Source organism: Periophthalmus magnuspinnatus, chromosome 3 (genome assembly GCF_009829125.3).
Source record: "Periophthalmus magnuspinnatus isolate fPerMag1 chromosome 3, fPerMag1.2.pri, whole genome shotgun sequence".
NCBI lineage: Eukaryota > Metazoa > Chordata > Actinopteri > Gobiiformes > Gobiidae > Periophthalmus > Periophthalmus magnuspinnatus.
In genome coordinates this window covers 33,557,225-33,579,970 of record NC_047128.1, presented here as the reverse complement: position 1 = coordinate 33,579,970, position 22,746 = coordinate 33,557,225, and the positions used below count along the sequence as shown (strand labels likewise).

Here is a 22,746-nt window from a genome sequence, read left to right as displayed (position 1 = left end):
TATATATATATATATATATATATATATATATATATATATATATATATATATATATATATATGCTAACACTGCTGATTCATACGGGCTTGGCTCTGTGGGCTGTTATGTGATACAGTGTGTATGATACAGTATGTGTATTCTCTCTGGATTAGTCACACTGTTCACGAGTTCAGGAGCAGGTTGTATATGATCATGCTAAGTGCTAATTTCATTCATGGTGGTTTTTGCATTATCTGTTTGTCTAAATAGTTCCCAGATCTCACCTTTGGCTAATTGCTGCTCATTTACAAGAGTAATTAGAGCGACGCTAAAACAATAAGGAGAATGATAGATGCATATAGTCTACGGTGTCTATGGTGACCCTTAAGTAGAATATAGTTATTGGAATAAAACCTGTAGAAAGAACAGAGTGAGCATGAGACACCTCTGACTGGTGTCTGTGTCGTCTTTACTCTGGTGTAACTCACAATATGTGACCCACTCATACCTGACTGTTGAATACTTTCATGGTTGTTGTTTTGTGAAAGTATCAAGTCGTTGTTTTAGTGAATAGTTTTTGCAAAGACACTGTAGTTTCTAACACAAAGTAACATTTGGTTTTGCATTGGCGTTTAGCTCAAAGTTGTGGATTCGGTTTCATTTGTGACCAGAGATGATCTTTTGTGTGTCCCTCTCCTCCTCATGTGTTCACCCGTGGCCTCTACAAACATTTACAGTCAAATTTCAATCACGATCTCGTCATTTCTAATCATCAATGAGCAGCTTGGGTCTTTTTGATCAAGAACACCACAGCCAGCCCTCTGTCAGTAAAAGCATGTGGTTTGGAGTCCAGGCTTTGGGGTTAAATGGTGATTAGAGTTTTCTTTTAATTAGATCAAATCAATCAAAATGAGATCACCCGGCTTTACCTGTACTCAGTGGGCACATCAGGAAGGTTTCAGTTCGATTGACTCGCCTCTAAGACAAAGAAAACCAAAAGAAAGCACTCTGTTTTCATTGTTTGGCTTTGGTGTTTTCTCACACAGAATCCCTGACAAACTGTACAACGTGTAGATGCTAAAACTGATTTGTTGAAAGCCCCGTGTTTCTGCAGCAGCTGTTTGGTCCATTGTGTTCTGACAGGCAGACACAGGCCGCAGATCCATTTTCACATCACTCCTGTGCCCTGGGACCATTATTTTAATTGGTGGCACTGTCGGCCTCCTGTTATTAGCAACACCGTGCCCTTAGGAATTGACCGGACAAATACCGAAAAACACAATTTGGCAAAGGGGATCTGCTAATTTTCTGTTTAAAAGTGGATAATAATAAAAACAGAAGAGGATTGGAAGAAAGCAGGAAGCACAGCCGGAAAAAGGAGACCGGTTTCAACTCTTCAGGGATACAATAACTTTAGCAATAAAAATGAAATGGAGCGGAGTGCAGTGTTTACACCTGTTTATCGGTGGATTAACTGTTCTATTACTGCCATTTTATCACACTGTGGACTTCCTGTTTATTTACAACTGTGTTAAATGAAGCTATGACCAATATTTATGAGACCTGGGTTGAAAAAAACATTATAAAGACGTTGTACCGCATTTTAAAATCCTAAAAACATGAAAAACGTGAAAGAGTTTGCAGTGGGACAAAGTTATTTCTCACTTACCTTATTCATTCTGAGTATCCTAATCATTCGCCGTGATGAGTTTATAAGCTCTATTCCCTCTCAGACACCAGTGAGTTTTGTCGTTAGAGTAAAACCAACAACAACAAGCATGCTAACAACACATTTCCTGATTTTCGGGCAATAAAACGCTTTATAATTAGATGCAGAGCTTACACAACTGACTTATTTTGATCTCAAGAGCAGCTTATTCAATACATTTGCGCTAGAGTTAGACAAATTTTGCTCAATTAAAATGAAAAAATAGTACTGGCCCTTTAAATACATACAAATATTTAATAGCTGTGAGTAAGTAAGAGATGATGCACATTGTATAAACACATTTTATTTATGAAACACTTAACTGCACGATAATGACAGATGAATGCTTTCAAAACTACTTTTCATTGACGCGTGTACATTGTTTTTGTTATTTACGACACATATGAGGATTTGTATCGCTAAACTCCTCCACCAAATGTGTTTTTTTACTTCATCTTCATCCAAATTCATGCATTTTTGAGACTGTACACAGACATAATCGCTCAAATTACCTTCACATTCACACAGACTCAACTAAAACTCAATCCAAACTGGTTCAAATATCGGTTGTTTGTTTTGTGTTTCTATTTTCTGTCTGTAGATTGAATTCATTCAGTCACTGTGTTTTTTGCCGGTGTCACAGAGAAACACCACAGTACCTTGACATTTTGAAAAGGCCACACCATTAGAGGAAACAATCAATGTTTCATTTAGTTTGCGGGTAAAGAAGTGACAATGGCTGTGGGCTGTCAGCGGCTTTAGTACGGAGCACGGAGGCTTCCAAAAGTTCAGAACGACTGGTAAATGTGGTTTGAATTTGCCTCCGGAGAATAGTCGACGGTTTCACTTATACAAACATGATGCAGGTTTGTTGTTCTAGGAAATTAATTCTTTGACAGTTTCTTAAATATCTCCTAAGTTATAACCGTTCATTCCATTTATACTTATAATGCATCAAACATACAGTACATAAGATGCTTCACAAGACAAGAAAAACTACAACAAACAAACTTCTGAGCAGCGATTTGAAGTACTGTAGTGAGTCCGAATGAGTTTATTACTACTGGATATTACTAACAAACTACCCAGAGAATCACAGTTGAAGTTCGTGTTCATGTTTGTACTTTGAATCGCTGCAGGTGGAGTTACAAAGTGCAAGTAGTAAAGTACTTAAGTAGATTTTTTACGTATCTGTACTCTCGTAAATACATTTTACAGTGGGAACTATTTAGTTTTACTTCACTACATTTGAGAGCAGTATCTGTATTTTCTACTGCACTACATTCTTAAACACGGCTGAAAAGTAAAAAGTACTTCGAGTTCAAGCTTCGGCTTTGAGCAAAACAAAAAAAATAAATACACAAAATATATGAGAAAAGTAAAGAAACTGATTCATATTGTTGACCAAAATTAGTCTAATTTTAGTCAATATCTCTTCATTTTTACACTTTAACAAATGAACAACACTTGTGTGAAATACTTTGACTTTTTACCCTTAAAGTACATTTTTAAACAGGTACTTAAATACTTTTACTGAAGCACATTTTACAGTAAGTATGTTTTACTTTTACTGGAGTACTTTTCAGAGCAGTATCTGTACTTATTACTGCACTACATTCTTTACCAGGACTGAAAGTAAAAAGTACTTTTCATATAATTTGAGGGGTTATTTTTACCATGTTCGTGGAAACATCCTGACTGAAGTTTTCGAGTTCAAGCTTTGGCTTTGAGCAAAACAAAAATAAATATACAAAATTGATAAGAAAAATGAAGAAGTGAATTGTATATTACTGCTGTTGCCCAAAATATCCATCTTTTTTATTTTTTATTTAACACTTTAACAGATTAACAACGCTTGTGTAAAAGTACATTTTTAAACGGGTACTTAAATACTTTTACTCAAGTAGATTTTTTCAGGCAAAGTGATTTTTTTTTTTTCATTTTCTTGAGTAACTTTTTACCTCAGTTTCTGCACTTTTACTTAAGTAGTAAGACTGAGTACTTCATCCCCCTGTGGTCATTGTAGGCTGCTGTTTTGGATGTGTTCATTTTGTTCATGGTTTTGTTGCAGCAAAACTGTAACTTCACTTATTTTACATTGAGCTTTTGTGACTTTTAGAGACTTTAATCTGTGCAAAGAAACTCATCAGTGCTTTGTGTTTATTTTTCACACAGATATTTGAATGTGGCTGTTATTCAAACCTATAAATTGTCCTTTTTCTGCAAATCCAACGACTATTTTCTCTATAATTTCGTGACATACAGCTGCGAAGTTCGACCTTTACCCTCATAACTTTCACTACTTCAAACGTGGATGCTTGTTCATGTTGAAAGCTGCGTACTCAACTTGATATACTGTATAAATATATATGCTTTTGTGCGTAACATGATCTGAGCTGTCAGAAGAACCTCTGTAGTAAATTAGTAATGGAACAATACATTTTCTTTGCAGATAGTGGAGGACATTTTCTTAATTTTGAGTAAACTGTAAGATTTAAGCAGCCTTCTATGTGATGTTATAAATACTAACCAACTAAACTGTTTCATTCTGCTGTTTATTTAATGCAGCTTGAATATATTTTACATTTACCAGACGGTTCAGGGGGATTATCCTTCTTTAGGGATTGTGTCAGTCGCATAAAGTACTTTGTTCATTGGGATATTTTCTAAAACAGTGTATTGCAGTACGTGACGTGTTAGAGGGCCCTCATCTTCCTGGGATGGTCCTTAAAATATAGAAGACACAGATCACACGCTGTGCTTTTGTACGTGGCTGTAAGTAAGGTGTAAGATTAGCAATAATAGCATCAGTGATCATAATCTTTTGGCTGGTGCATTTAAGCCTATTTCCCAGTGTGCTGCATGACACCCTTAATGACATGAATGAGTCTCCTGTGGCGTGCCATGGTGACACTGGATGGGGGCTTGTACTGTCTATAGATGGACTCTTGACGAGCCCTGGGAACACAGCGAGTGTTTATGTGGCGACAGTCACTAGGTCCGGAAGCAGATGTGTGTGAGAGCCGCTTCAGAGCCGCCGACCTATCACAGGGCTCCTTTGTGTTCCCGTGGAGAGCGCTGAATTAAAGGCTGTTAAGGCCAGTCCGCACACTCATATGCTAATGCCCTGCACGCACTCGGAGAGAATAAATAAAATATATCTCAGAAAAGAAACCAAGCTAGTCCCTGATCTGCTATAAAGTGAGCACCGATCTGAGTCACCGAGGATGAGGAGGAGGAGGTTCAGCTCAAAAATAGCAACAAAGCTGCAAAAGGGAACATCAAAGAGCTAAAAGACAATAGGGGGTCTAGCGAAACATCATTTTCTTGCTTTTGGTTGGGCTGTGCGTGATCCAGGATGGGAGATAACACGGCAGATAGATTGGCCAAAGAGGCAACGTGTGAGATTTAGCCGTATAGAGAAGGGGGGGAGACGGAGGAGGGAGAGAGGAGGGATTTAAAGGGCAAGTATACAGAGGTAGATCGAGGTAGAGGGGTAGAGAGGGAGAGAGAGAGAGGCAGTGCAAAGCAGGGTTTGGAGCAGGAGAGAAGACACGAGGACACTCAATGGACACATGGAGGAGAAGAATACGGTGATTTTGGTGTGCACTCTGCGTCTGCACGGCTGAGCAGGCTCGGATGGCCGCTCTCTTTCTTCAGTGAAGGACAGAATCAAAAGGATCCAATGGTCACACTCCGTTTACGTGCAGAGGATGAAGAGGAGAGGTGCTGCTGCTGCTGCTGCTGACTGCCGTCCTCAGATCCTCACAGCTCATAGATCCGGTGTGGAGGCAGGCCGTCGTTAGCCGCGCACAGAGGCAGCGGCGAGGAAGAGGAGGAGGAAGACTGAGACAGAATGAGCTCCAAGCACTCCTCCGACTGGATCCCCTACAGGTACGATGCATTCCTGAGAGCGGGGACAGGACACGCTGCTTCTGTGTGTGTGTGTGTGTGTGTGTGTGTGCCACTGCAATGACTATGGAACACTATGGCACAGTGGCATTGTGCTACGGTGCATTGACTGTGGTAGAATTCTGAACAAATATCGATTTAAGATTTCCCAAAATAACTACAAATGCAATGGCCCACGCTGAAGGGACTTGCAAGGTTTACACATTGCACACAGAGGCTGACCACTGTGATTTTAACGCAGGGATAATTGTCTTGTCAGTGACTGTAATCAATATTTTCTTTCTAATTAAGCAATGCATTAATGGGAAAGCAAAGCAAGTTGTTTGTTCATTGTGATTGTTTCTTGAATCTATGGTTCTTGTTCTTCTCTTTGATGCTACAGTAGGGTTATGGTTTGACTATGACACGTTTCAGAATTACACTTTTAAGTTATAAAGTCGGTTACAGATGAATTCATGTATTTACAGCGATGCAAATATATCTGTTCATTAGAAAAGGCTCCACTTTGCGCTGTTTCTTCAGTAAAGTGGAGTCTCGACAAGCATGTTTCTCCTCATGGCGTGAATCTGCCATTAAAAATGCATGGGTCTGTGTGCAGAGTTGAAGACAGCTGCACTATGGAGCTCTTTCATCTCATTATAAGGATATACAGTGCACACACTCACTGAGGCAAGCAACATGACAGAAAAATCTCACAACCAATATTTCACAGCATGAAACAAAAGTCCCTCCATCTGGGAGACAAATTCGTAAGATTAGTTTGAGAATCTCTTCATTAGGACTGACAGTGGGAATAAGCAGTAAATTATAAGGAGCTCTACAAGGACAGTGTTGCATCAAAATAAGAGGAGATTGCTCATGAATATTGTCTCGTGCTGCAGGGATATGATCAACTTATTGGCCTGGGGAGAGACTTGCTGTGCCCTCCTGGCAGCATATCTATAATAAATCATTCTAACCCAGCCAAAATCCCATCTTTGCAGCAGAAATAGCAGTTGGTAGAGTGTTTGTCCACGGATACTAAGGTCCACGGTTTGAATAAATACCATTAGCCACCGACCCACAGGTTGACGGTACGATTCTAGCTCCTACAGATGAATACTGTCGTTGTGTTTTTGGGCAAGACAGTTACCCGCTTCGACCTCAGCGTCTGTGTGCACTGGTGTATGAATGTGTGAATGGGTGAGTGGTTCCTTCATGTAAAGAGCTTTGAGTGACTTGGACGTGGAAAAGCGTTGACCATTTATGATTTACCATAGATACGACCGGAGGAAATAGTTCAGTGCTTGTGAAAAGGGGTGGTAGCCAGATGACCGCACAGTTTACCTCAAATTTAAGCGCTAACTCGAGCCGTCTTCTTCTCAGAGTTCACATTTCGCTGTTATTGGATAAATCTAGCACTCACTCACTCAGAGCCTCATGAAACTTGACCAATAGGAGGAAGATGCTAAGGAAAAGTGTGTCTGCATTAAATTAAAGAAATGAATCACAATCTGATAATAAAACAGCAGATTATCATATGTTATATCACAAATGGATTTACATCACAACATCGCCCAGCTCTAAGTGTGAAACCCTGTTGAAATCATCCTATAAACCACTGAAATATACACTGAATTTATTAGTTTTATGTAATTTCTTCATCAAATTTGGATGCAAGGGGCTTTTAGTGGAGAGGCAATATATCAGAGGACAGATTTAGTTTAAAAAGACATACTTTATAATGCCAGAAATTATATAAATATTACATCAAGCGGAGCGCACCCCGCAGACATCCTAAAAGCATTGCTGGAAGAAGCCTGCATCTGTCAGAGTTAGTCACAGAAGTCACTCACCCTGTCCAACCAGTCAGTCAAATCTACTACATAACCATCTCGAAAAAACACGCACTTTTATTGTAAGTGACGCAGATCTTACCTGTAACTTGGCTCTGTGACGTCACGCGGTTTTCTACGTGAAGACAGATATGTTTTAAGCCATAACGTGGAAGAAAAACACGTATTATGAGATGTGTTTTTGACAAAGACGCTCTAAAACAGATCTCATAACACGTTTCTTATCTGCAGTTGGTAGAATTTGCCAAATCTTTATTGTAATGTCTGAGTTTAAGCATTTGGAAGACAGCGTGTTAGCCTGTGATGTATTTTATCACCACTGTACCTTAGCCATGACAGCTTTATTGAGTAAATGCACTCTTGGCACTGAACAAGCTAATAAACGTCCTACTAGTTTAAAAAATACGAACCCCGTTGTTATGCTTATGCTGTATATTTCTATGTGTTGCTATAGCTTCCTACGGGCCTATTATTGGTGTACGTCGGGACAGCAATGACCCAAAGCTCTCGACAGTATAAGCCGTTTGACCTCCTGTGAAATGGAGCGCCGCGCTGTATTTCTCTTCAGGGCGATGCCTATTCACATGATGATTACTCTGATTACACTGATTGCCGACATGGAGGGTTTTGTTTGTCAGTGCGTTGGATGAGTGGAAGTAAATACATTTTCATTGTGCAGGGATGTGTGATTTCTGTTGGCAAACGAACCTCGGGTGTGCAAAACAACAGGTACATTCCAGGCTAAAACTGTGCAAATATAAGCGCAGATAATGAAGAGCTTTGGAAAGTGGGGATTGTGTGGCTGTCTTTGGTTAAAAAAAAGACATACTTGTTCCTTATGAGGTCACCTTAGAGCAAAAATATATGTTTGATTTGACATTTTTGCATCAAGGTCTCTGTAAAACCTTAATAAAAAAAACAAAAACCTCCAAACTGTTATGACGATCCCAGTGGCCCTGTAATTGTTTGGGTGATAGACCCCTCGACCCTCACAGCGAGTACAACACATGAGCTTTCACCTTCTAATTATTTTGACTCTGATCTACCAAAGTTACGACCAAAGTTGAAAATATACAGATACAGATATATACTTCAGATTTGTGCGTAAGTGTCTATTGTGAGAGAATAATAAGAGGATAGTTTACAGGGCCCATATGTTGTTGTTTCCTCATCAAAAATACACCTGGAGTTGTGTTTTTTGGGTTTTTTTTTTGTAGATTTATCCTGAGTTCTTCTCTCAAACAGAAAACGCTCTGTTCCACCTTGTGATGTCATACAGGAAGTGCTCCACTGTGTTTTTAAACTCCTTACACCTTCACTAGAAACATTTGGATCATTTCAGCTCGAGAATTACCAATCTCTGCTAAACTAAAGGTAAAAGGAGCTGCAAACTTTAAAAAAAACAAACAGAAAAACCTACCACTTCATGACATCACAAGGTGGAAGAGAGGATTTTGAGCTTTGGAGATGTGACTGACTAATAATAAACTGTTAGTCAAACATGTGTGAATGAAACAAAACACATTTCTGGGTGTTTTTTCCACAGCTTAAAGTTAACAAGAGTCAATTTAGCAAAATACAGGACCTTTAACAAGAAAGAAACAGCCATAATTTTTCCAGTTATGTTAAAAATGTATTTATTTTGTGCGTGTTATGTATCAGGTTTCTTTCTGAATAACTGCAGTTACCTGTGTACCGTTTCATCTGATACACTCCATGCACGCACAGAGTTTTTGACCCTGAATATGTGTCCGTTTCTTGCAGCACTTTAGACGATGAGGGCACCAACCTCCGACAGCAGAAACTGGACCGGCAGGTAAGACTTTGTCCCTCGTCCAATCACAGCTCGCTCAGAAAAGCACCATGACACAGCACTCCGGACACAAAGTGACTCTGCCGCAGCGCCAAACTCACAGATGGTCTGACAGAATGTATTACAAGTAGAGCAGAGGAAATGCTACTGGAAAAAATGTGAGTCACTACAGAAACATACAAGTACCTGTTAAAGGGCTGGATAAGTGCAGCTTCACACTTTGTTTACTGATGGTGCTGTCGATACCTCCGCCCACTGTGAAATCACTCAAAACAAACATTATATCCACGATCAATGCATTTGTTCTAAAGTTTTCTTCTCCCAGTGCATTTAAGGAGTAGGTAGAAGTAGTTGTATTAATACTAACATGCAGTAATAGTAAGTTATTTTCATATATCAGTTTTCAGCCTTCATAAATTTACATCAGTGAAGTGTTTATCCATAACATTCATACGCTGTAAGAGCACAAAAGTGTCTTGCCTAAGGACACAGCAACACTATGTATCAGTGAGGTAAAAAAATAGTCTCCTGTGTTGAACAAGAACCTCCCACAGTTGTTATTTTAGCATAAAAGGGTAATCTAACTGCTCTATAATAACAGTACTGAGTGATTTAATAGTAGTTTTGGGAATAGATTGTTTAAAATTAAAACAACCATTTCATTTCCGACATGTTAGAGCCACATGAACCATCTCACACTCTGAGGACGTCAGGGACCGGCCTCCTGCTGGTCCCAGAGTCAGGACTAAACCAGGACTAAATGAGGACTAAACCAGGGCTAAACCAGGACTAAACCAGGACTAAACCAGGACTAAACCAGGACTAAACCAGGACTAAACCAGGACTAAACATGGGGAATCAGCGTTTCAGTTTTGTGCAGCTAAAACCTGGAAAATTCTCCCTGAAGATGTGAGACAGACCTTGACTTTGACGATGTTTAAATCCAGACTCAAACAGTTCTTTTTATCTGTTCATGTGACTGAAAGGTTTTTATTCTGCACTTTTCTCCTTTAAAGTTAATTTTATGATGATTATTTGTGATTATTTATGTTTTGATTTACTGTATTGACATTGTAATGACTTTCTTATTCTATAAAACACTTTTTTTACCTTGTGTACGACTTTTGCTGTACAAATAAACCTGCCTTGCTTTGCTTTACCTTTCTGTACGTACTTAGGTAACAGTTTACGCCATCGTGACCTGTGATGTCACCAATGTTAACAAAGTACTTTGGAGAAAACACAGATGCAGCACAACCTTCTGCTCTCAGAGTCTATTCGTATTCAATGAGGCCTTGTTTGAAGTTATGCAAACAGGTGACAGGTAATCCATAAGTCATTTGGCTCTATTCAGGCCTAAGTCACAGTCTCTGGACAGACCACACTGACGGACGCACTATAGACCTGGTTTTGTTCAGTTATTGACCAAGATGTCATGAAAACGCCTCATGAAAGAATATTTTAAACATTATTAAATGTTCAGGAGTGATTTAAAGATGGTCAGATTTTGAGCATTTAAAGATGCAACAACAGATTTGACATGTTTTATACCTGACCATGAACTGCTGTTTTCCAATGATACTGAGATGGTAACTACTTCTTGCTTTCTTTTATGCTCAATATTTCATCGTGACAAACTCATATTCAGTGTTATCTTGAGGTATTCAATAGTTTCAATAGTAGACAAGTTTATACCTGGTTAAAAAGTGGTGGAAAGAGAAAAATGTATTCATAAAGATAATATGAAGCGTTTTATGATTCAAGCTTTTATGATTCAAACCGAGGGCCGTATGAAATGCCTTTGGTTGTTGGTGCTGACAAGATCATGATGTTAGTAAATATTCTTTTGTTACATTGTGGAAGCTTTCTTTGTTGTATCGTAAAATCTCAGAGAAAAGATCTTGACAGAGTAACAAAACAACAATAGGGCATGTTTACTGGAGTTGTCAGAATCCTATTTCTCTTCTCCTGTGTGGGTGTGCTGATGTACAGAGAGCACTGCTGGAGCAGAAGCAGAAGAAGAAGAGACAGGAGCCTCTCATGGTGCAGTCCACGGTGGACGGGAGGTGCCGCACACGTCGCACCAAACACAGCGAGGAGCAGGCCCCGCTGGTGGAGTCCTACCTCAGCAGCAACAGCAGTACCATGTACCACGGTGAGACAGCACCACCTGGAACACAACGAGGTTCAACAAGTCACACAAACTAGCACCATCTGAAACAAAACAAGGCTCAACACACAAACTAGCACCACCTGAAACACAACAAGGTTCAACACACAAACTAGCACCATCTGAAACACAACGAGGTTCAACAAGTCACACAAACTAGCACCACCTGAAACACCACAAGTCTTATGTTCTCAGTGAACACATTCAACAAGTTCACAAACGTGTTCACGTGCTTCAGCGGTGTGGTGTAGCATAAAACAATGAAGAACAATCATAAAGTATAAACTATGACAGTATCTGGAAATGAATAAATAGTGTTAAATATAAATAGATTTGACTGAATATAAATACAAAATATACTTTATGGGCAGAACCAGCAGTGTAAGCAGTAGAGGAAAGAGTAGATGTATCATGAAGAGCAACTACCATCTTCACTTATAATAAAAAAAAGATTAATTTAGTTAATTTGTAAGATATTTCTCTTTTGAAGAACAGCTGGTGTTCAGTGGAGGGTGATACATAGAGAAAGTAAATTCAGCTTCAAAGCACATTATTTTTACTTCAGATTTTTTCCCCCAATTGTCCAGGCCCAAACACAAATGCACTTTTTATTGTTGACTGTAAAAGTGAGCCAGATCTTGCCGCTTGTCTGTCTAATGCATGCACCAGAAATCACTTTCAAACATAATTTATAGCAGAATTGATGATGTCAGCTTATCTCCACACAGAGACCAGAGCACTTCAGAAGGACAGCTCATGGGCCTGGGGCTGTGAACTGTCCCTCTCACTGCCAATGTTAATGCATATTGAGCTACAGCAGCCTCCCTCTGTCCCTCCGTCCCTCTGTCCCTCTGCCCTGATACTTATCTAAATGATCTTTGGGCTTGTGTTTAGTGGCAGAGGCAGAGCAGGAGGAGGTGAAGGTGACCGCAGACATGCAGCCTCCTCGCTCGGCCAAAAAAGGCAAAGCATCTGCCAGCTCAACGCCGCAGACGGGCAGCGACAAGAAAGAGAGACGGGGCAAGCACAAAGGTCAGTGTGGCACAGCAGGGCACAGGACTGGCACTGAGTCACACAGATACACAGATACACAACTGTTACAGGACTTTAGTGTTATGACAGTATTATACAATATACAACTATCTGACATTATGAATATCAAGGCAGCACGTCAGTAGTGTAGAATCAAAATGTTTTTATGGAGTCTTATGTTTTACAAGTCTCCAAAAGTGTGTCTTTTCACCAGGTCTTCTGTCTTTTTAAGGACTGCAGTCTGTGCATACTAAATAATTTTAATTGTAGTCCTCTGTATTGATTTGTAAGTATTATTGTGGCTTACATTGGTGTTCACTTTACAGACTTTGAGACTTTGATAAGCTTCTTAAAGTCATTATTCCTTTGCTTCCACTTTGATGGTGGTAAGCTCGTCCTGTAGCAGAGCTGCTCTAGGACAGACTCACAGAATCTGTGCCATCGGCTGCTCCAACCTCAACTCAAGGTCAAGGTGTGTGAAGTGTTGTGCCCAAAGGACACAATGGCAACATGCTCTTGGCATCAAACCACTGACCTTACATGTATAAAAGTTTTGAAACTCTCTTTTACTTATTATCTAAAATAGTGCTGTGCAGTGAATCCAGTTTTATTACATCCAACTAAGGCTTCTCCACTATGGAAAGATAATATTCACAGTTATTGTATAATCTTAATTGAAATGAATAAATTGTTCTGGATGGAGAGTGTGTTACGTCAGCACACACAGTACACAGCACTGTTTTATTCTCTCAAGTTCACCACGTTACACCCAGTGATCATAAAAATAGACAACAGAGAAAATAAGAGACTTCTCCACTTAGAACAGAATGAGTTTATTTATGTCGTACTGGACTGATGCATCTCCTGCTTTCATTTCACCAGTTTGTGTTCCACATGTTAGGAGCCCTGATGCAAAGTGCTCTCTATGAGGAAATACTGATTTGAATAATTGTGATTTTAACTATGATTAAATGAATCGTGACTATGATTTTGTTCCATACTTGAGCAGCCTTAGACGACAACTTTAAAAGGCACGATGACTGTGTCCCTGCTGTGTGGCATTGTTGTGTGAACACTAGACTCTTCCTCTTGTGTTGTCTTCCTCATGAAAGTGAGAATGACATGTCTCTGGTTCCATCAGATCAATGAGCAGAAGCATTACTTTTACTGGCAGAGGAGAACTTTCTAGTTCATATTAAAAGAGCAAATGCATTCCAGTGGGAAATATGGTTAATTAGGCCAGTCGCACTAAATGCATCACTCCCAGATCCTCTGATTCACTGTGATTTTCTCCACTCTTTCTCAACAAGCCACTGCAGAATTACACTGACGTTTACTCACTGATCGCCTGCATCATTTCATCTGCTCACAAAATTCCTTTGTTGTAATAAATGTAAAAATTAATGAAAGTACTGTAACATTTGCATAATTTAATCTCCTTGCCTTCGCTGCAGGAGAAAGTAATAATCCCTTATCATTTTCAAATCACCGAGTTTCTGTTATTTCTCCCAGGTTGAGTTTCAAATGTCTTAAATGTGATGCATCTCTCATGAAGGCCTCTGTTCTTGTCGGGGATTGGCTCTACACATTTCCCATATGAAGCTTGCGGCTTTAAAGCTTTTCAACTCATCATGCTTTTGTGATTGAATATGGCCACAACCTTTTTCCATAAAATAATTCCGTACATTTATTTGCGTTGACAGAGAAGACATCAGACTTTGTCCCAACTTTGTTTTTATGTGGAGAGTCTGTTTAACTAATGAAATATTAACTATAAACCAGGTCAAGACATCTACTTTTTGAACGTTAAAGCAAATTTTCCCACACAATTATGACACTGATTATAAAGAATAAGCTTTTACAGTGTTATGATGCCACATGTCCACGTCCCATTGAGAATCACTTTAGTAACAGTGAGTTTGAAACATTTACAGAAACATTGCAGCTTGTTCAGCCCTTTGATGCCATATGTTGTCTCTGTACAGCAGGGATGGATGTCCTGTCCTCTCAGCATGAAGACGGACACATTCAGATCCTCACCGTAGGACACCTCTCCCCGGATGAGGCGGAGGCGGAGCCCGTAGTCAACTGCACCCAGTCCCAGAGCAAGCAGGACCTAAGGGTGACCATGCTCAAGAAAGGTACATCACAAACCCTGCAGTATTTACACGTGTTTACTCCCACAGACTTCTGGTGCAGCGGGGCCAAGTGCATCGTGGGAGGACATAGTGCTGAATCATGAGACTATTACATGAAAAAACAGATTGCACTTCAGATTAAGAGTGATTAGATAAGTCTGTTTGTGTTAAATATTCACAAAAACAGCCGTAGTGATGTTTTTTTAAAGATGTACTATGTAACTTTTCTGGTGTTGGGCATGCCACCTGCTTGTTTTTATGGAAATGAGCCTGGAATGTCCTGCGGTATGTCATTAAACTTACCAATTTCATATCAGATCTGTGGAAAGGAAGGTATTACAGTACGTTACAGGTATTTTAAGCACTTATAATTGAATACATAAACATGGAAGATAATAAAAGCAAATAAATCACCTGAAAAACAATTATTAATAGGACATGACACATCAGATCAATCAAAGAATATCAATATGATTTCATTAAACCACACAAACCACTGCCAGCTGTAGTCTCTTTTGTAATCTCGTCCTGTGTTTGAGTGGTCTTTTTACAAATATATGTAAACTCTGACCTTTTTAAGTAACGCAAATAATGAAATATAATATCGATCGCTTAAATGCCCTGTGTGACAATGAATTTGCTTTAATTAGTGTAGATCTAGGTTCTCACTGATGCATTACAGATGGTAGAGACTTGTAACTTATTCATATTTATAGCAGGTTAGTATTTCAGTTTTTGAAGGTGTTGTTTTGTATGGTATGTTTTGATTTGTTATGAACTGTCGCGCTCTTTTAAGCAGATCTGTTAAATGTATGTGTGTGTGATAAAAGTCTGTGTCGTGCAGCGGTGGCATTGAAAGTCCAGACAAATGTATCTTACCTTCCTCATAATAAAAAAGCACAAACAGAGACACATCGCACTGAGTTTAGATTTCGTTCTGTAGAAGTGGCAGTTCCACGTTCTATATTCTGCTCCATTAAAAAGGTTGCATTGCTATAAATACAAATAAATACAGGCTCAATGTTCATATACTGATAAGGTCAATATGCTGCGCTCATTATGCAGTGAGGCATGTAGCAGGTGTTGCACATCTTGGGCATGCCACGTGTGATAAGATGACATATTCAACACATTAAAATGCAGAGAGCTCTCCTAGATCACTATGACAACACCTTCTATATTCGTTTTCTGTTTTACCTCGTTCGTTATAGTTCATAATTAGCGTGTGTGCTGAATTCTGTGTGTGTGTTTGAAGGTATTTCTAGTAGTATGAACTTTGACGAGGAAGAAGATGACGATGATGAAATTAGCTCCAGTTCGTCACAGCTCAACAGCAACACGAGACCAGGCTCTGCCACCAGCAAGAAATCCAACAAGGTGCACAAATACAAAGACACTGATCAAGTTTTTTGCCCAGAACCTGTTTCAGTGTTGAATAAATATGGCCACAATCTTGATTACCTGAGATTTGTTGGTGTTTCTTGCGCACAGGAAGTGGCCTCAGCAACAATCCCTCCGGTAAATGAACCCTCCATCGACGTGGACGACCTGGAAGAGTTTTCTCTGCGACCAGCTCCTCAGGGTGTCAGGGTGAAGTGCCGAATCACCCGAGACAAAAAGGGCATGGACCGCGGCATGTACCCGACATATTACCTGCACCTGGAGAGGGAGGACGGAAAGAGGGTAAGCTGCTTTACTACATCATGAAGAAGGCATTTGTGTTTGATAAAATGTATTATGTATGTGCGTTTTTTTTTATTATGTGTGTGTTAATGTCTTCCTGGTTTGTCAGCGCTGTTTTCTTCCTGTCTTCTCTTGCAGGTGTTCTTGTTAGCTGGCCGCAAGAGGAAAAAAAGTAAAACATCTAATTACCTCATTTCCATTGATCCCACTGATCTGTCACGCGGTGGAGAGAGCTTCATTGGTAAATTGAGGTAAGATGATGTTGGCCTCATGAAAGTAATTCTGCTGAAACATGGTCTGATTAAACTATTAAAGGCACGTGCACACCTCAATGTGGATGTGAAAAACAAAAAAAAAACTTTTTATTTATGAAAAAGTCAGTATTATGTCAAATCCCTTGTATACACAGTGCACACAGTTTGTTTTATGGCTCTTTTACATGAAAAAGTTCAACATACTGCAGTGTACCTGTGCTTGTACTCGGCTAATGCCATCAGTACATTCAGTATATAAATACATATTATCTTTCACCTTCATATGAGCAATCATCAAGTTCCTCATCAGCACAAATAACAGAATATCTTTTTAAATTTTCAGGCCACTGTAAACCTCTCAAACAGGAAGTGAGCGCTAACCTATTCCTTTGAGACAGCTTCAAGGCTGTGTCCACAGCTCCATGGAAACTCCAGGGAGTTTAATCAAATATGACTGGGGCCTTTAATCTTCAGAGCCAGTCAGACCATTGGTCAATGCACCACTCGGACCACTGCAATCACACAACCACTCCAACGGGGGTGATCTAAATTTAAATGAGTCCTGACCTTTCATCTAGTGATTTCTAAGAGGAGCTGAGGGTCATAACATAAATAAGGTATGGACTATTAAAGGGAATGGCATTTCTATGTTTGGATAGCACTCAGAGATGCTTGGTCTGAGTACACATATTCTACTATACACTAAACAGAAAATCACTCCAGATGTCATTTGTTTCATCTCACACAGTGTCCACGATCATTTAGAGCATTACAGATATTATCTGTTGTCGTTATACTTTTCTAACGTACACCATGGAGGCAGAGAGTGAGCTGATGGAAAGAGCTCTCTCTGAATCCATGCCACAGCCAATCTAGGTTAACAGTTCCCCATTGCTCTGAATGATTTAAGCTGAGCGTTTTTCTCATTATTGTTCTCAAGTGAAGCTAGTGTTTTATATATAAGTGCAGACCTACATTATTCTGTTCCTCTGGTTTTTCTGCACAGATCCAACCTCATGGGGACCAAGTTCACAGTTTATGACAACGGTCTGAACCCCATGAAGAGCACGACCAGCCTCGAAGCCAGCAACCTGCGACAAGAGCTGGCAGCCATTTGTTATGTGAGTTTAAACATAGTGTCTCCAATGGATCTGCAATATAACGGATTACATTATTATTCTATAGTTTTCTCTCAAAGTTGTGATTCTCCTTCTAAGAAATAAACTAGTGAAGCTCTAGGCTAGTGCTGTTTATTTTCCTCTTGATATGTAATATTATAGACATAGATCAACACTTTAATCAAAATCTGTTATAGTTTGGAATAAATATTGTGCAGTGAACCAAACAGCAGAATGCACAAGCCTATTTCATTTGATCTTATGTAACAGCTCTTGCAACACGAGCGGAAAGGTGCCTGTAATTTGTCCTCAGTTGCTTTACACATTACCCAGACTTCAAATGGATTAGCATGAATATATTAACTATATCATCTTTCATCTTTTCATTTTAGGAAACCAATGTTTTAGGTTTCAAGGGCCCGCGCAAAATGAGTGTCATCATCCCTGGTATGAATATGGACCATGAAAGAGTGTCCATCCGTCCTCGAAATGTAGGTCTCCTCTCATCCCCGTTCTCCAGCCTGTGATATGAATAACACTTATGATATTACGCTTTATTATAGGACCATGAGTCACTGTTGGCCAGGTGGCAGAACAAAAACACGGAGAGTGTGATTGAGCTGCACAATAAGACGCCGGTGTGGAACGACGACACGCAGTCATACGTGCTCAACTTCCACGGCAGAGTCACCCAGGCCTCCGTCAAGAACTTCCAGATCATCCACGACAATGACCGTCAGTTCACTCAGATGAATTTGTCCTTCCTTACTAGACCTTATACAACCTAAACAACAGCAAACATCTGGTCTTACATGATCTAATTTGGCGTCTTTAGACCCAACAATCTGTAAATTTGGCTATTAAAATCAGTTGTTAAAAGACAGATGTTTCCAATACCTGGAATGGTCTGTAGTAAAACGTTAAACTTATCTGTTTTCTATGCTTTCTTACTGTAGGTGAGCTTGCCTCTCCACATATCTGCCCTGTAACTTGGCCTGGAGGTGCCACCTGCTTGCGTTCCTGGATGTGTAATGCCATCCAGTGGAACATGCTAGACAGAGCCAAAACATCAACCAGGTGGTGGATCCTGCACCAAAACAAAGTTCATGTATTAAAAATAGTGTTAAACTACATGAATAAGGAACATCTACACTCTTTTAAGGCTATTGTATTATTAACCAAGAGCAAGCACTAGATGTGAAAGCAAGACTGACAAGATTTAGTTTCAAAATAGCACCAGCAGCAGTGGTTTTGTCAGTTGGCATTGTTCCCACACCTCTATCACACTGACTTTGACTGCAAATAGCCTCTAAAAGTCAGCTGTATTGACCCTTAATAGCGCCATTATAATCTTCCTTCTGTGTTGTCCCCTGCAGCCGACTACATAGTGATGCAGTTTGGCCGCGTGGCAGAGGACGTCTTTACCATGGACTATAACTACCCCATGTGTGCCCTGCAAGCGTTCGCCATCGCCCTCTCCAGCTTTGACAGTAAGCTGGCCTGTGAGTAGCAGCAGCCCGGAGCCAGCGCTGCTCCGTCTGTCCTCTTCTCGAAAAAGGGCTCCGAAAAAAATCAACCCTTAAACGTCAACAAAGCTTTGGCATATCCGACATAATTCTAATGCTTTATATGGGCCTCAAGATCAGAGAGAATGTGCGAGCGGATCCGTGCTGGAGTGGGACCCGTGGGTGGGTTTGGACAATGGGAGAACAAGCACAAAAAATGAAATGAGGATCCTTTGTTTTATAACTGTGGTTACTTTGTATTGTACTACTGGCATTATCAGAACCAACACTGTTACGTTATGGCGTAGTTAAACACATGTATAACAATCTTTTTCACGTTGGTATGTTTTATATTGATCTCATGTGAAATTTCCACCATGAATTTTGCAACGTTACATAAAAAAACATGCACGCCATTCTATATTTATTTTGTATTTATGAATTTCTGATTTTACTCGTTGTTGCCATACAGTATTGGCTCCAGAAAGCTGCAAGCACATCATTAGACGGAGCTTTTCTCAAACTTAAACAAGGGCAAAGGCATGTTCCACTGCAGCGTGTGCCATAGACAGTATTGTGTTAAATGTATGTGAATGTATAGGACAGGGGTGCACTTTATCTTCTGTGTGGTGTTGAACATGGCTGTACATATGTTTTTTGTGCCTTTGAAGACTAATTCCAGTGCGATGCTTTGAGAGTCAAACATAAGCATGAATTGGTCTTTGCTACTCCTGCTGTTCTAAACTGTGTACTGGAGATCTTTCCTTGTAGCTACTCTCTGTCCAACTGCACAGTATATTTTGACTTTTCTTCCGAAATTGCACATTAAGTGGATCCCACCATGTCCACATTTAAAAGCGGAATATGTAACGTTTTTGGTGAAGAGCATGTCACCCGCTTGTCTTCATGGAGTTGTTCTTGCTTTGCCTGAAACATTTCATAGTATGGCATTATAACTTTTACATTATCTACATGGGGACAAGGCAAGGAAGGTTTATTTGTACAGCTCAAGTCGTACACAAGGTAATTCAAAGTGCTTTACAAAATAAAATAAAAAAGACTAAAATCATAAAATACAACAAATCCAGATATAAATAATCACAAATAATCATCATAAAATTAACATTAAAGGAGAAAAGTGCAGAATAAAAACCTTTCAGTCACATGCACAGATAAACAGAACCGTTTTGAGTCTGGATTTAAACATTGTCAAAGTCGAGGTCTGTCTCACATCTTCAGGAAGAATGTTCCAAGTTTTAGCTGCAGAAAAATGAAACACTGATTCCCCATGTTTAGTCCCGGTTTAGCCCTTGTTTAGTCCTGGTTTAGTCCTGGTTTAGTTCTAGTTTAATCACTGTTTAGTCCTGGTTTAGTCCTGGTTTAGTCCTGATTTAATCCCGGTTTAGTCCCGGTTTAGTCCTGGTTTAGTCCTTGTTTAGTTCTGGTTTAATCACGGTTTAGTCCTGGTTTAGTCCTGGTTTAGCCCTTGTTTAGTCCTGGTTTAGTCCTGGTTTAGCACTTGTTTAGTCCTGGTTTAGTCCTGGTTTAGTTCTGGTTTAATCACGGTTTAGTCCTGGTTTAGTCCTGGTTTAGCCCTTGTTTAGTCCTGGTTTAGTCCTGGTTTAGCACTTGTTTAGTCCTGGTTTAGTCCTGGTTTAATCCTGGTTTAATCACAGTTTAGTCCTGGTTTACTCCTGATTTAATCCTGGTTTAGTCCTGGTTTAGTCCTGGTGCAGTCCTGCTTTAGTCCTGCTTTAGTCCTGGTTTAGTCCTGGTTTAGTCCCGGTTTAGTCCCAGTTTAGTCCTGCTTTAGTCCTGGTTTAGTCCCGGTTTAGTCCCGGTTTAGCCCTGGTTTAGTCCTGGTTTAGTCCCGGTTTAGTCCCGGTTTAGTCCTGCTTTAGTCCTGGTTTAGTCCTGCTTTAGTCCTGCTTTAGTCCTGGTTTAATCATGGTTTAGTCCTGGTTTAGTCCTGGTTTAGTCCTGGTTTAGTCCTGCTTTAGTCCTGGTTTAATCATGGTTTAGTCCTGCTTTAGTCCTGGTTTAGTCCTGCTTTAGTCCTGGTTTAGTCCTGCTTTAGTCCTGGTTTAGTCCCGGTTTAGCCCTGGTTTAGTCCTGGTTCAGTCCTGGTTTAGTCCTGGTTTAGTCCTCCTCATGTGAGATGGTTCATGTGGCTCTAACATGTGGGAGATGTTCTTTGGTCTTTGGTGCTGGTCGATGGAGAAGCTTTTGTCTAAGTTACAGATCAGATCTATTGTTTACAGCTTTTAAAAAACCTGTTGGATTAATGCAAGATTTATTAGTTTAATGCCATAATGTGGAACATACTGGCAAAACAATAACAACATTTCTACGGAGACAAGTGGGTGACGGACCCCCCACCAGAAAGTTGCGTAGTACTTGCCTGGCAGTACCTTCCAGTCTCTTGTATACTGCGTACAGTCCAGGCAAACATACTGCACCTTTATATTTATAAACTGAACACAGACACTTTGGCTTTTATGGTCATAGATTTTTTATTTCGAATTAAGACATTTTCTCACTGCCAACAAACCACTCAAACAAACCGATTTGTTTTCATCGCTTCTCGAGGCGTCGATACATTCCTCATGGAAAAGTTTGGATTTTGTATCAGGTTTATTGCTGTTCATGTTATTCAACGTCACATCCTCGAGGTGTGTTATTCTCTATAATATATTAGTATTTTGTATTTTTGACCATCAAAAAATGCTGAATGAAAGCAAAGAACAATCTCAAGAACAATCTCTGACACCGCTGTTGTACTGTGGGTTCTGAGGGAATCTTTATCAAATGTGCTATTCTTGTACTCAATTGTCTTCTAACTATTTCTATTTACAAACTCTTGATACATTTGCTGTAAAGTCTGCTTTTCATACATGTGTCCAGGAGCCTCATCCTCATTCCTATAGTGCACTTGTTGTGATGTACAATATATACATTTTACATTTGGTGTACAATTTATTGTTGTGGTATAAGCCTTTGGAAAACAAGAAAAATAAAACTCATGTTCATGATTCTGTGCATCGCCATTTTTGGAAACAACAAACTATAAATGATGGTGCAAATCCATGTCCATTTGTCACAGAGCGGAGTTCTGCTTAAACATTTAACAGTGAACAAATACAACCATAAATCAAATGTATTTCTTTTAAATAATTGAGCTAATGTGTTAACTTTGTACGTTTTTAGATGGAGGGTCTTCTAGTCTCATTGGAAATTTTCATGGAATGTTCAAAAAAATAGTATAAAACTTCATCAATCTCTGTACAGACAAGCAGGCGACTCCGCTATAAGTATTTTTTGGTAATAAATACACCTGGAATTGAATAACTGAAAGATGATTAAGTTAATAACAACATTCCAGGAAAATAAATAACATTTTCATGAGACAAGGAGTAAAAGCCAAAGTTAAATCTCTCAACTCTCGACAAAAAGTTGTAGGAGTTAAGACATTTTGCTGCTCATCCAAGCCACTTTTTTAGTTCTAACTTTTCAGATTTAACTTTGGCTTTAACTATGGATCAGACCTGGACGACTGAGGGACACACAGACAAACAAAAAAGAAATTCAGCCTATAGTGC

The 22,746-nt window shown here is 39.6% G+C and overlaps 1 protein-coding gene across 4 annotated transcripts in view; it reads left to right on the top strand.

Annotated features, from left to right (window-relative positions):
- The window catches only part of tub (TUB bipartite transcription factor), a 30,207-nt gene extending 8,029 nt beyond the window's left edge, over nt 1-22,178 (top strand). The window contains exons 1-12 of one of the 4 annotated variants that reach the window (XM_033991942.2): nt 5,186-5,581; nt 9,199-9,250; nt 11,240-11,402; nt 12,312-12,449; nt 14,435-14,590; nt 15,843-15,964; nt 16,079-16,270; nt 16,409-16,521; nt 17,531-17,645; nt 18,035-18,133; nt 18,206-18,377; nt 19,019-22,178. In XM_033991942.2, the coding sequence (XP_033847833.1) occupies nt 5,544-5,581; nt 9,199-9,250; nt 11,240-11,402; nt 12,312-12,449; nt 14,435-14,590; nt 15,843-15,964; nt 16,079-16,270; nt 16,409-16,521; nt 17,531-17,645; nt 18,035-18,133; nt 18,206-18,377; nt 19,019-19,152 (1,494 nt within the window). In that variant the 5' untranslated portion in view covers nt 5,186-5,543 and the 3' untranslated portion in view covers nt 19,153-22,178. Of the gene's footprint in view, nt 1-5,185; nt 5,582-9,198; nt 9,251-11,239; nt 11,403-12,311; nt 12,450-14,434; nt 14,591-15,842; nt 15,965-16,078; nt 16,271-16,408; nt 16,522-17,530; nt 17,646-18,034; nt 18,134-18,205; nt 18,378-19,018 lie in introns of those variants that run through there. The other 3 variants (XM_055230866.1, XM_055230873.1, XM_033991940.2) reach the window with 3 other exon arrangements.
- Nucleotides 22,179-22,746: the final 568 nt, after the last annotated feature.